The sequence below is a fragment of the Rhamphochromis sp. 'chilingali' genome, assembly GCF_963969265.1.
Source record: "Rhamphochromis sp. 'chilingali' genome assembly, chromosome: 21".
Lineage (NCBI taxonomy): Eukaryota > Metazoa > Chordata > Actinopteri > Cichliformes > Cichlidae > Rhamphochromis > Rhamphochromis sp. 'chilingali'.
Genome location: NC_137949.1, coordinates 1,664,838 through 1,678,479, shown reverse-complemented (window position 1 = coordinate 1,678,479; position 13,642 = coordinate 1,664,838). Strand labels below are relative to the sequence as shown.

General features: G+C 42.0%; 1 protein-coding gene across 1 annotated transcript; it reads right to left on the bottom strand.

The window, feature by feature from the left end:
- Positions 1 to 279: 279 nt before the first annotated feature.
- On the bottom strand, positions 280 to 13,258 carry dio2 (iodothyronine deiodinase 2). The gene is made up of 2 exons (XM_080870503.1): positions 10,391 to 13,258; positions 280 to 2,912 (listed from the first exon to the last, which is right to left on the bottom strand). The coding sequence occupies exons 1-2, from the start codon at positions 10,610 to 10,612 to the stop codon at positions 2,352 to 2,354; spliced, it is 783 nt and encodes a 260-aa protein (XP_080726629.1). The 5' UTR covers positions 10,613 to 13,258; the 3' UTR covers positions 280 to 2,351.
- Positions 13,259 to 13,642: the final 384 nt, after the last annotated feature.

The window sequence follows — 13,642 nt, the reverse complement described above, 5'->3', positions numbered from 1 at the left end:
AAATGTCCTTTCTGGATTTCTGGAAAAGGAGAATTTCGATCCACCCCTGGGACAGACTGGCGACCCGTCCAGGGTGTAGCCTGTCTGTGACATGCTCCCCACCCCCCGACCCTGACGAGGATAAGAGGAAAGTGATGGATGCATCTTCGATCCCTGGATGTAAACTACTCTATTTTTTGAAGTTTTGCAGTAAACACATTATACTGTTTATTTGAAATGCTGAAGCAAAGGACTTTTTTGTGCACTGGGTGCAGAGACAACATATAAAAGAATTCCACACAAACACATTCATGTTTATTTTCCACTTATTTTTCCTTCGACATATAAAAATATACATTACGCTTCAAATAATGGCAAAGTACAGTAAAGAGAATGGAAAATAGAGCTATTGATATCAGTCATTGAGACATTAGCAAAGTGACAATGAAAACAGATGCTTTGGATCTGCGTCACGTTGACCAGGTGCTGCTCTCTATCCAACCAGAGACTGAGCTGTGGACTCTTTCGTCAAAGGTTTTCATTTGCACACCTTTGTCACTGTGACCAGAACAAAGCATCTGTTCGAAGGAGCTTTCATTTGAAAAGAATCACCCGAACAGCTACTGAACTTCCACTGTTCATATTTTGAGAAATATGAATTTAAATCTGAAATTACATCTACATTTAGCTGTTAAATATGCATTTACAAATGAAATCTTCATGAAATGAATTCTTCACAAGACATGAGAGAGAGAGCTGTATGCAGGAGAGATCTGACTCTAAAACAAAACATTTGTGCTAATGTGAAGAAATTGTATTTTATCAATGAATATTTGAAAAGATATTAATTAAAAAACAAAAACAGAGCTCTTCTGTTAGTTAGGGGGTGTACTTTTGACCGAAGGTGCAGATCACTTGATAGTTCATGAACAAAGCTTAGGTGACTGATTTGTTTATAGGCACACACAGCTAAAGGCTCCCAGTGCATCTCCCCTGTTGTCAGAGTAATAGCTGGATAACAGTCATTTTATCCACGTTTGTAATGTGCTCAAAGTCTGATGCATTTCCATTAATACTGCCAGTTATTTATTTAACTTCAAATGAAATGCTCAACCAAAAGTTGATCACCCTTTTAAGCCTTTTCTCAGAGTGTTTAAAGGAAGTGACATAGATGCAACAGCAGGTCTATTAACATCCACAGAGCCACCAATGACAAGTATGGGGCTAGGGTTAGGTTTACTAGTACCGCTTTATTGAACTGTTCATCTTTATTACATATCTAAATGGATATCTTATAACAAAGAGCCAAAAGCAAAGACTTGGTTTGAAAGGTAATGACTTCCAGTTACATGTGAAATTGTGAATGTTGAGCATGTAGCTAGATGCAACCTAACCTTAACCCACAGCAGTTTACTCGTGGCATAAGAGTTTAACCAAACCATCACTTTACAAGACTTGGCCAAACCATCGAACATTCAGTACACAACATTCGGAAAGATACACGCTTCACTTACTGACAATAAATTTTGCACTTGGTAATACCCATCATCCCCCTGAGCGTCTGCCTAGAGTTTTCCATGCAGTCCAGCCCACGGAACCTCCTGGAAAAAGATCTGGTCATAAAGTCAACAAAAGTGCTTCTTCCTTTGCAAACCATGCAAATCAACTTTAAATGTGATTTTTACAAGGCTCACTTCAGTCTGTGTCTACATGCAAAGTACATGTGCAGTCGTGATCCGATGCTTTGAACAATAATCTGTGTATGTACTTATTCACTGTGCCTACACGTCATATTTTGGATTGCGTTCAGTGCTCATTATCAAATTAGATTTACTAGATTTAATGTGGCTGTTATCTCAAGGTTTTCAAAGCAGTTGACTCACAGTCTTCTAGAGATTCAGTCTCAATAACACATTCATCAGGTGAGATGTAATAACATTTTTACCAAACTAAGAAATACTAAAACTCAGCATCTTTCCTCTCTGTGTGTAGCTGGAATAACGTCATCCCAGCTACTGCTGTTGTTGTTTCACTGCTCTTGTCAGCTGTCTGGGGATGGGAGGGTCGCATGTCTGATCTGCTGACAGTAAGTAATTCGGACAAAATCTGAAATAAATACGCACGTTTATGCACAATATTTGTATGGAAAAGACTTGACTTTAGTTCAGGAGGTAAGGCTTGAGGTGAGGAGGGTGAGGTTGACTTGATTAAGATGCTGGTTGAGTTGTCTCTTGCCTTTGCCCTTTCCCCCCCTTTTTTGGTAAAAGGGACCCTTTGTTACAGCTTTATGGTAAAGAATACCATCACAACACATTCTTACAAAACCAAATAATCTCTGTTTTCAAAATTTTAAAAAGGCACTTTTAATCCTCCTACCGTCTACCATAACTCTGTTCCAGCCACTGGCGCACATCCTTCAGATTGTAAAAAAATGGCCCTTTGCCCCCCAGGTAAGCAATCTTTTTTTGTTGCACTATACACACCCGTTCGTTGGACACACCGTAAGCCACATTAGCATTATTGTCCATGCAGTCAGCAACTAGTTGACACTGCGGCGGCAAAGAAAAGTGCTCAGTGAGTTGACGTGCCGCTCCCATCCTTTCCTCCAGGTTCTGGTGTTTCCGGAAACTGAAGGAGCAAGAACCCATGGGAGGGGCCACCCAGCCATCAGATGGATGAGCCTCATCAATGTACACTAACAGGAAATCAGCCACATCGCTGAAGTCTTCCACTAACTGCCGGAAAGCCGGCAGGTGGCTGATGAAGGGGGGTCAGGTGGCTGAGCCAAAGTTGACCACCAGGGGGCGATCTGATGACTCAAAATCCAGAAGTCTGCACTCACCCCCATTTTGGATTCTGATGGTGCTGCTCCACCGAGGGCCATCAGGTACCTTCACCACTTTGGAATTGGGTGCCTCACAGCCAAGTTTCACCTAAAGAGGTAAAATAGAGACGAACACTTAATGTAGACTGTGTGCACATGAAGAAGGAGAACTGGGATTTGCATTTCTGCTGTTTTGGCATATTGGGCCTGGTGTAGTTTAACTGTTGCTATTGCAAAGCATCTGGCATTGTGCTGGAATTTCAGTATGTGGTTGATTTAGATTTGACAGTATGTTATAATTATGTCTACAACACACACACACACACCCACATACATATACATATATACATATATATATATATATATATATATATATATATATATATATATATATATATATATATATATATATATATATATATGTATATATATATATATATATACACATATATATATATATATATATATATATATATATATATATATATATATATATATATATATATATATATATATATATATATCTGCCTATGATTAGGCATTTCTGCATTGGTATTGAAAATAGGAGGCTGTGATTTAAAACAAGTCAAAGAGTCGACTTTGCACCCACTGGCCTGTAAGAAAGAAAATTACAGAAGTAATTTTGAGTAAATACAACTAAATAAGCTAATATACACAAATAAAGAAAAATGCGGAGTGCCCGGTACGAGTTCCCGGCCCAAGTGGAGGAGTTTAAGTATCTCGGGGTCTTGTTCGCGAGTGATGGGAGAAGGGAGCCGGAGATCGTCAGACGGATTGGTGCAGCGGCTGCAGTGATGTGGACGCTGCACCTCTGCTGTGGTGAAGAGAGAGCTGAGTGTAAAAGCGAAGCTCTCAATTTACCGGTCGATCTACGTCCCTACCCTCGCCTATGGCCACGAGCTGTGGGTAGTGACCGAAAGAACGAGATCGCGGATACAAGCGGCGGAAATGAGCTTCCTCCGAAGGGTGGCTGGCCTCTCCCTTAGAGATAGGGTGAGAAGTTCGGCCATCCGGGAGGGGCTCAGAGTAGAGCTGCTGCTGCTCCACATCGAAAGGAGCCAGCTGAGGTGTTCCAGGCATGTCCCACTGGGAGGAGGCCCCGGGGCAGACCCAGGACACGCTGGAGAGATTATATCTCTCGGCTGGCTGGGAACGCCTTGGTGTTCCCCCGGATAAGCTGGAGGAGGTGGCTGGGGAGAGGGAGGTCTGGGCTTCTTTGCTTAGGCTGCTGCCCCGTGACCCGGCCCCAGGTAAGCGGATGAAGATGGATGGATGGATAAAGAAAGATGAATAAATAAACACTTTAAAACTGCTGAGTAAGTGAACAAAGAAAATTAAAATAGGAATTTGGTGATTCCAATTCCATTATTGATATTGCCTATTGATTCTCATTGGCTTTGCTTTGAGAGTTCCTCCCATCTGTCAGTAGCAAATCAACATTCGTGCAGATTAATCGCCTGCTGTGAGCTCATTTCCCACTTTGTTGTGACCAGTGTTGGGGTTGTAACTCAAAAAAAGTAATGTATTACACAGAACACTTTTCTCAAAATGAATCCAGTATGTCCAGTGTTGAGTAAGTTACTTAAAATTAGTAACTTAGTTACATTACTAGTTACTTCTATCAAAAGTAACTCAGTTACTTCAAGTTACTCGTTACTTTCAAAGTAACTAGTTACTAGGGAAAGTAACTTTGGTTTTACTCAGAATTCTCTTGTTAATGTGTTGCTTCCATAACTTTGCCAGTCTTCCAGCTTGCTTACTTACCACAGTGCACTGTGCCACCTACCAATAGAAAGGAAAAGATAATGTGCATATTTCCACGAGAGAAGTCCCACGCCTGGACCGTCGTTGACCGCCGCCATGATTCTAGCCTATGTCACAGCGTCATGTGCGCCTTTTACATCCAACACAAAAACTGCAGTCGTGGTGCTTTGATTGTACTCAGAACTCAGAAATTCTGCCTTCTGAATAGGAAGATGTAGGTAACAGCAGACTGCAGGTGAGCTGCATACAGGGCTGGACTGGGACAAAAAATTGGCCCGGGCGTTTTGACTAGAGACTGGCCCACCATTATATCAAATATCATAAAGCCTTTGAATGAAAACAAACACTGTTGTGACAGTGATGTACACTGTTCTGATGGTATATATTAGAGCTGGGCGATATGAGATTTTTTCATATCACGATATGTTTTTTTCATTTCAGGCGATAACGATATCTATCACGATATAAGCCAAATAACTATATTTGTAAGATTTAAATGTGCCGTTACTCACAAGTAAAATGTGAAATAATCAGCAGCTTGTTTTTATTTAAATATTTATTTCCCATAATAAGTTCAACAGGGTAGATGTACTTAAGGAACATGAGACTTTTTCAGATAAATAAAGGCAAATATTGCAAACTACACAAAAGGCAGCCGCTAAAGCGTTTAAGTTTCAAAATAGAACAAACGAAACAGACTAAATTGTCAATTCCACTTAGAAACAAAATATTAATTCTAAAAATAAATCTTAGTTTGTTTTACAGAAGAACAGACAAAACTGACTAACTTTTGTCAATATCAAATAAACTGAGAACTAAAAGGAAATTCTCAATCTCTCCTTGTTGTATAGCTGAGCTTTTCAAACAGTTTTAACAGTTACTTTAGTCTGACAAAAGCCGAATGACGAATCAGCGCTTCCAGTCAGAGACTGAGGCTACGTCCACACGTACACGGGTATTTTTGAAAACGGAGATTTTCCGTTTTCGTTTTAAAAAATAATCCCGTCCACACATAAAGGCAGAAATGAAGGAAAACGCTGCTATGAACATGCCAAAGCAGCAGGTGGCGCTAGATTCCTAACCGTGCAGAAATGTTGGCCAATCAGAAGTCTAGAAGCCTCGGTGGGAAAAAGTAAACAAAGCTGGGGCATAGAAGCAGAACCGAGTCGTATGTGTGGAGGGACAGTAACTGTGTGTATATGTAAGCATTTAAACACTGCAGAGAGTAGAATTAACAGTAACAGTATTGTAGAAATTCATTTCACCGAAACAATAACGTGGCGCACAGTGTGACGCATGCACCAGTTTATTGTATTTCCAGACTTGCTTTCGGCACAATTTACAGTGCGCGCTACTCTGTTTTTTGTCAGACTTGAAATAGCCGAAATACCTTCACACTACGGAACTTCTATGGCTCTTCCGTTCGACAATCTCTCCGGCGTTGGAACCATCATCTGTTTTCTCTTCGGTCACGCTCGGTTGATTTTTCTAGTCGGCACACTCATTTCCTCCATTACGCGCTGGCTGCTTCCCAAACAAACACACGTGCGGCTTGGCATTTGTGCTGTATGTAACAAGTCACGCGACGTGACGCTGCGGCTGTGATTGGTTCGGCTCTGCGCTACTTAATTTGGATTGGCTGACCTTTTTTTTTTTTTTTTTTTTTTTTTTAAGAGGACAAGAGCGGCGAGGTCTATCGCGATAGCTTAATTTCTCTATCGAGTAAAAGTTATATCGCGATACATATCGTTATCGTTCTATCGCCCAGCTCTAGTATATATGCATCAATCTATCAATCGTTTGTTGTAAGATTCAGATAATTATTTAATAACAGCGAGACATTTTAAATGAGAATAAGAAAGAAAAGTATGTCTTTGTGCCCCCCCCCCTCTCCCTGTTAATGCCCTACCTGCCCCCCCCCGGCAACACTTTGCTAGACCCGCCCCTGCACAGTTACCAGCTGTCAGCTACTTAGAAAAGGATCCTGGTGTTATTTGTCTCTCAGAAACAGTTCATAACTTCAACTCATCCATGTCACCTAAAAGGTAAACCTGTTTCTCCATCACAGCTCTGATGATCCAGTAAGGACATCTCCTGGTTTCATCTTCATGTTTCCCTCTCACCACATATCCAAACCGACATCATGACCAGCAGCTTTACAGCTGTGGCTCCAGCAAACATCAGCTGATACTAGAAATTAATATTAAATAAATTCTAACAGCAGCTGATCAAGCTTAAACGTGCTGCTGTTGTTTAACGCGACATCCGCTGGTTTCCTCTTTCTAGTGCAAAGTGGGCGATAAACAAACGAGAGAGAAAAGCCGATCAGCTGATCATTGATCAGTTTCATGATTGAAGTAGCAACAGGAGAGAGAGGGGAGAGAATGAGAGGAGAAGAGGCAGCTGTGCAGCAAAGACAGAATAACTGCAGCTTTGTGTCTTTTTCATTGTAGCTGAAGTCCGGGACAAACTGTTCCTTTTCACCTCAATAAGAAACGCGTAATATTTTCTCTGAATACCAGACGATTCTGTTTTTTACCGGATGGTTGGAAACTCTACTTATGAATAAAATAAAGTAACATCATAGCACCACCCAGCTGTATAGAAACTCCGTCATGCTAGCTAGCACGCAGTACAAAAAAGTCAGCATAACGAAAATAAACTCCACCTAAACTTGGTTTATATCTGACCCAGAGAGACTGCAGGTCATAACTTCTTACCTGAAGTTCAGTTCACACTTGGACCGGCGGCCGCCTCAGGTCTCTTTTCCTTCTGCCTCCCCTTTCCCTCATCCACCTGCTGGCCTCCACCACTTGCTAATGTTACTGAATCTGTGGAAGCTCCGCGATGCCACCACATGAAGTAACGAGTAACGAGCCTATCTAAATCCCAGTAACGAGTAACGCGTTCCTGGTTTTGGCATAATAACTAGTTACCGTGCTCGTTACCACAATAATAACGTAGTTAAGGTAACGCGTTACTTAATAATTAAAGTTGACGATTGTACCGCATTTTGATCCGGGACGTAATCTGCATGAAAACAAGCGCTCACTCTTCCTGCTCAACAAATGACAAGGGCGGAGCCTTATACCACGTGATACAGAAGCCAGCTTGCTGCTAAAATTAGCAGGAAAAAAACAACGGAGAGCACGTGAGAGATGACGAAGCTGTAAAGGCCAAGAAAGTGACAGGAGAAAATCCGTCCCGGTCAACCACCCAAACATCAATAACGGGAACCTTATACAGCGCTTCCCTATACCCGTCGACCTCCCGCAGGCACAAAGAAATCACGGAGGCCATCACTTATCACCTGACCAAAGATATGGCTCCATCAACACTGTGCAAAATGAGGGATTTGGGAAAATGATCAACACCCTAGACAAACGCTACACAGTGCCGTCCCGCAACTATTTTTCTATTGTTGCACTACCTGCTCTATACACGCAGCGTCGAGCAACGGTGGAGACGGGATTTCAAGCAGGACAACATTTTGCTGCAACAACAAAACGTGAGACATTTGTTGTTTTATGTTTATTTATTGTTATGAGAGAATCGTGATCTCAATTCTAAGCCAAAAAATCGTGATTCTCATTTTATGCAAAATCGTGCAGCCCTAACATTAACACAAAACTATTGTTTCACCAGAGAAACACACATGAAGAGAGAGAGAGACGGTGGAGACGGAATTGTTTTTATGTTCAGTCTCAACTGTTACGAAGTTGATGTGCAGTTAATAAGCGCAATAAATATTTATACTGGAAAAGAAAATCGTGAGAGAATCGTGATCTCAATTCTAAGCCAAAAAATCGTGATTCTCATTTTATGCAAAATCGTGCAGCCCTACTAAGCAGTTTGTTATACTGTCATCAAGCTAAAATACATATGTGGACTTTTTTAAGTTGCTTGAAGACGTTTCACCTCTCATCCGAGAAGCTTCTTCAGTTCTGAAGAAGCTTCTCTGAAGAGCTCCTTGGACCACGTGCACTATGCCGACCCCGATCCCTGCGTGCTGCACACCACATTCTCTCCAAGTTTGGCCTGTCAGTTTTTACGTAATAACATTGAAAGAAACATGTAGGCAGACAGATAGACAGACTGTGATGTTTACGTACTGGGTTCTTGCTTTGGCACAGGAAAAGTACTTTTTTTGTCTTTACTGCAGGAACGAACCATGCGGCATATCTGCCAAGAACTGCTTGGAGGTAAAACAGGCTTCGAGGTCTTATAGTGGGCCTTTGGCAGTTACAAGATGGAAAATGTGGGTACGGAGACAGACCCAAAGTTAATCTCTTGTGACATATTTCCCAGAATGAATACTGCCAATAGGAACTCCTCAATCATGACGTTCAGGCTGGAGCTGTCGTGCTGTGCAGTATCCACATGTACGTTTTATTAATTCCTTATTCGTAAGATTTAAAGGAGATTCCTGAACATTTTACAGTTCACAGAAACGCTGACAGATGCCAGTCAGGCGTAGACTGCGTAATCGTAAACGAAGGCCTGAAAGGAAAACTGCACACAGCCGTGGTACCTGGATGTGCCACAGCTGTGCGGAGGCTTAACAGAACATGTTAATCCCCAGAGATTTGTCAGTGGCTTCTTTTTTAACTAATAGCACAGTGGACGCATAGAGGAACCTGGGTCCTCGCTAAGCCTCTGTCATACTTTACATTACAATAGCACAATAAGTTGTACACTTTGAAAAGTGCACAGTTCATTTCAGATACAACGTTTTTTTGATGTGTGCTAACATGAGAAGGGGCCCCTACATACCCACAGGCCCAGGCTGTTGTGCTAAAAGAGTGGGTCCAAGGCACAAAGCCAAGGGACACACACTATAGTCCGGCTATCACACACACACACACTTGTGTATAGACATATAGACATATACGAATAGTTAATACAGTAACTAATGATTTTCCAGCAGAACTTTTTTGCTAAACCAGTTTTAGACAAGAGCTGTTGTTATAGTGTGAGCTTATTAATAACTGTAATATAAATTAATATGCAGAGAACTTCTTATATAATCAAAGACTCCCACTCTGCGGTTTCTCGTTCCACAGGAGGCACTGGTGAGACACTGGGCACTATGGAGTCCCCCCCAAAAAACAAACAAACAACAAAACAAAACAAAAACACAATTTGTGGGTAAAATATTTGTCTTCTGGTAATTTTGTCTGATCAGAGCAGCTGAACGACAGATGTTGTTTCATTTTGCAGGTTGTGATGTATCCACATATCTCTGTAGTATAAACGCCACAGTATCACCAGGACGTAACAAAATCAGCTTTTTGAAACATTAGCAGCGAATTTGTAGCAGCAGCCTCCTGACAGCAGAAAGTTACACAGCTGTGAGGACGGGGGCCATCTGCTGCACCTCCACATGAACTGCAACCAGTTTCTATCCAACGCGATTAACGTGATAACCTGTATTTGCTCTGATAATACTCGTGTTACACAGTATTGTAGTGATAAAACATTAACTATTTGGCCACGCGATTCTGTAACGCTTCTCGTTCTGGCCAGCCCTTTGTGTAAACTGTATTGTTCCGCGCGCACGCACACACACGCACAGCTCCAAACGCGAAAAACAAGTTCTGCTCCATCTGCGCGAAGACAATGAAAAACCAAGTTTTCCGAGGGCGTGCCGCAAACGTTCGTGCACACGGCCGTGTAGGCAGGTGAGCGAGCAGACGCTAAGAAACACTTCCTGTCTTTTACACCACTTTGGAGTGCACTTGAATGACGTCACTGCATCGAGGCACTCGAAGCACTTAGACCCTACCCAAATAAAAAGTTTACCTGCTTGTAGGCGTCCAGGAGGAAGCTGTTCCAGATGGAGCGCAGTCCCGCCGAGGTCAGCATGCGGCGCCACTCTCCGCAGCCGGCGGACCGAGAGCTGAGCAGCGAAACGACGCGCTTCAGCAGAACCACCGAGTCGTACAGAGCAAGGAAGAGGCAGTTGGAAAAGAAACCGGGTAGTATCTGGAGTGTCACGAGCAGATCCTCGCCCGCCGTTCCCATCTTCCGTTTGTGCGTTTACACGACCGCTGGCCAATTCCTCCACCACAGCTCTTATCTGCTCAGCTCATAGTTTGGGCTCTGTTTCGTGCACTGCGCCAGAGTCGGTGCGCAGAACGAGAAAAGTGTTTGGAATGCGTCTCGCAAAGCGTCTCTGTTCATCAGCTCGACAATCCCTTGGCGCGCTGTCGCTCTTTTTGAAAGAAGGAACATTGTAGTTAATATTAAGCCTCGCGGCTTATCTCTGCGGCAAGATTCTGACGTCAGAAATAGAGCAATCGCTGTCTCCTCCTCCTCCTTCCTCTCCCCCGCAGCTTCGTGCGTAGCGGCTGCACTAAGCTGCAGATCGACGCTTTCACTGTTTTTACCATGTTACATCGACTAAATATGAAATGTTTATACTTTCCATACTCTTCCAGAGTATTCCAGTGATCCGGTTGTGACTATGCTTTAAAGAAGTGGGAACTTTTTTTACTCAATATGTGGGTACTCTGCATTTACTCATTACTTATTATTAATCTCTCTTCTTAATCTGCTGCTCTCTTTTTTGTCTCGTCTTCCTCCAGCCAGTCTGGTTCTGCCAGAGATTTCTTCCTGTCAAAAGGGAGTTTTCCTTCCCACTGTTGCCAAGGGCTTGCTGTCTGTCTGTATTATTGTGGGGTCTTTACCTTACAGCAGAAAGTGCCCTGTTGATATGATTTGGTGCTATATAAATACAATTTAAATAATGTTCTAATGTCTGTGTACCCATTCACAATCACACTGTTGCATTTCATAAGCTGGTTTCTGAAAACATAAAGACATTTTTGCATTAGCGATGCAGCCTCTAACCATGCAACAGTTTGATGTGTGCCAGAAGCGTAACGGTCAGGATCACACTGTCATAGTTCATAAACTGTTTAAAAAAGAAACAAACAAACACATCTAAATATTTTCTGTCGTTCTATCTATGCTGCCACAAGCTACAGTCAAGATAACGCCCACATCTAAGCTCTGTAACACAGCAACACCCATATAACATGTAACCTTAACGGTTAAATCTGCTGTAATGGTGGCATACCAGTAAAACCGCTGCGGTCACACAACAGATTTTTCAAAATGTGATTGAAAGTGATGTTTTTGCTTCTTCCTCTAACTTTTATCCAAGACATGCATTGTTGGCTGCACAATCTCATCTCCTTGTTGCTGCTTCCAAGCTGGAAAGGACAAAAATCTCACCACATTCCCAAAGGGGCTTTTCTCCAGTTTTATGCATGACTGTTTCATTTTAGAACTGAGCAACTCACCATTGTTCATTTCAAACCGCAAAGTAACCTCTATGTCTGTTTCTTTATAAATGTGGGCTTGCATTGCAATCGTGACTCCACAATCCTGAGCTCTTATGGAAAAAACTTCCTCCCTCTTGTTTGAGACATTGTTTCAGTTTATTATGGTTTTTGAGCATTTCAGTCAGGCTGAGTCATTGCCTTTGACAGGGCATTGCAACACCTTAATTCTTTTGAATAACTCGCATGTCTGCTTTCAATCCTACTGTTTGATCCAGTTTCAGCCAAGTTTTATCAAACTTACCCTGTGAAAAAATTAGTTTGCAAAACCACAGTCAGATTTATGAAACGTGTGTACGGCCTATCTTGTTCACCACCACACGCAAGTTAGTAATAATGTTAGTAAATCGGAGTTATTCTGAGGCAACAGTCTTGTGCAAACAGTTTCCATATTATCTGCATACTGCCCGACCCCAGTTTCTCTGTATAAGGAGATACATTTACCTCCCGGTGGAGACAGAAAAAGACAGAAGCCTGCACCTCGACAGCAAAAGATAATGTTAAAGTCTGACTGTAGTCTGTGTCTGAGGCCCAAGGAGGAAGCCAGAAGAGGCACAGCTTTCCAAAAATGACAGTCTAAATAAATAAATACAAAGTGATGTGGACGTGAATATCATTTCAACACGTGTCAGTTTGGAATCAAAGTTGATAAAGTGAAAAATACTAACAGACTACAAGAAAAAGAAGAATACAGGTGGAGGACAAGGCACACGTGATCTGTCAACCTTGGATGAGAAACTCACTACAAAAAACATCCAGACTCTCCAGCATCCACAGGAGAGTGCCAAGACGTTACACTGTGAGTGATAACACAAGTATTTTGTAAACAACGATAACGTTTCAGATGTACCATGTTCACCTATTGTCACGAGCTTTGGTTGGTGATGGAAAGCAGGAGATCGCAGATACAAACAGCGGATTTGAGCTTCCTCTGTAGGGTGGCTGTGTTCTCCCTTAGCGGTACCATTTTGCTTTATTTGCATGAAAAGTGCAAAAAGAGAAAACTTGATTTACTGATTAGGCCGATTTACTCACCTTGCTCATGTGTAATCTATGAATTCTTTAGTCTGCTTAAGGCTGAAGGTTTTCCTCAGTTGCCACCAGGTCATTGCTTCACCTGTGGAAACATCTCAGGTTCAGTAGCTTTGCTGTCAATTTCATGTTTGGTCTTTCCTGGATTATTTCTTTGTGCTTCTGTGCAGGCTGCTTAGCGTAAAGGAGGCCTTCCAAGCTACTGTGTTTGTGTAGTGAGTCCCTGTGATCCAGCCTGCCTCAGCCCTGCTCGCTAGCCTCCATTCAATCTACTCATTTTTTTCTACCTTGATTCCAAACTTGTTTAATAAACTCTGTAAACTCTGATTGGTCTGCGTCCTGCCAGTGAGTCATCGCAAACTTGGTGTCATGACAGTTAACAGTCAAAAATCCTTGAATGTGGTCAAATTAACCAAAAAGACAAAACAATAAGAGTGGGTCAAATTTTCTCCACAGCCATGTAAAAAAACAAAAATCATTGCCAGTTATTACCAATGCTTCGTTGGCATTCTCGCCATTCGTTACCAAAGGGTGCGCAACAAATTACCATTTTTACAGGGCAATTACTTTCATACATTGGGCCAGGTAGGTTTGGATAGCCATTTTCCCTTAATAATGCAATCATGCTCGAAAACAGCTAATTTATTTATTTATTGTCTAATATTAAAAATAATTT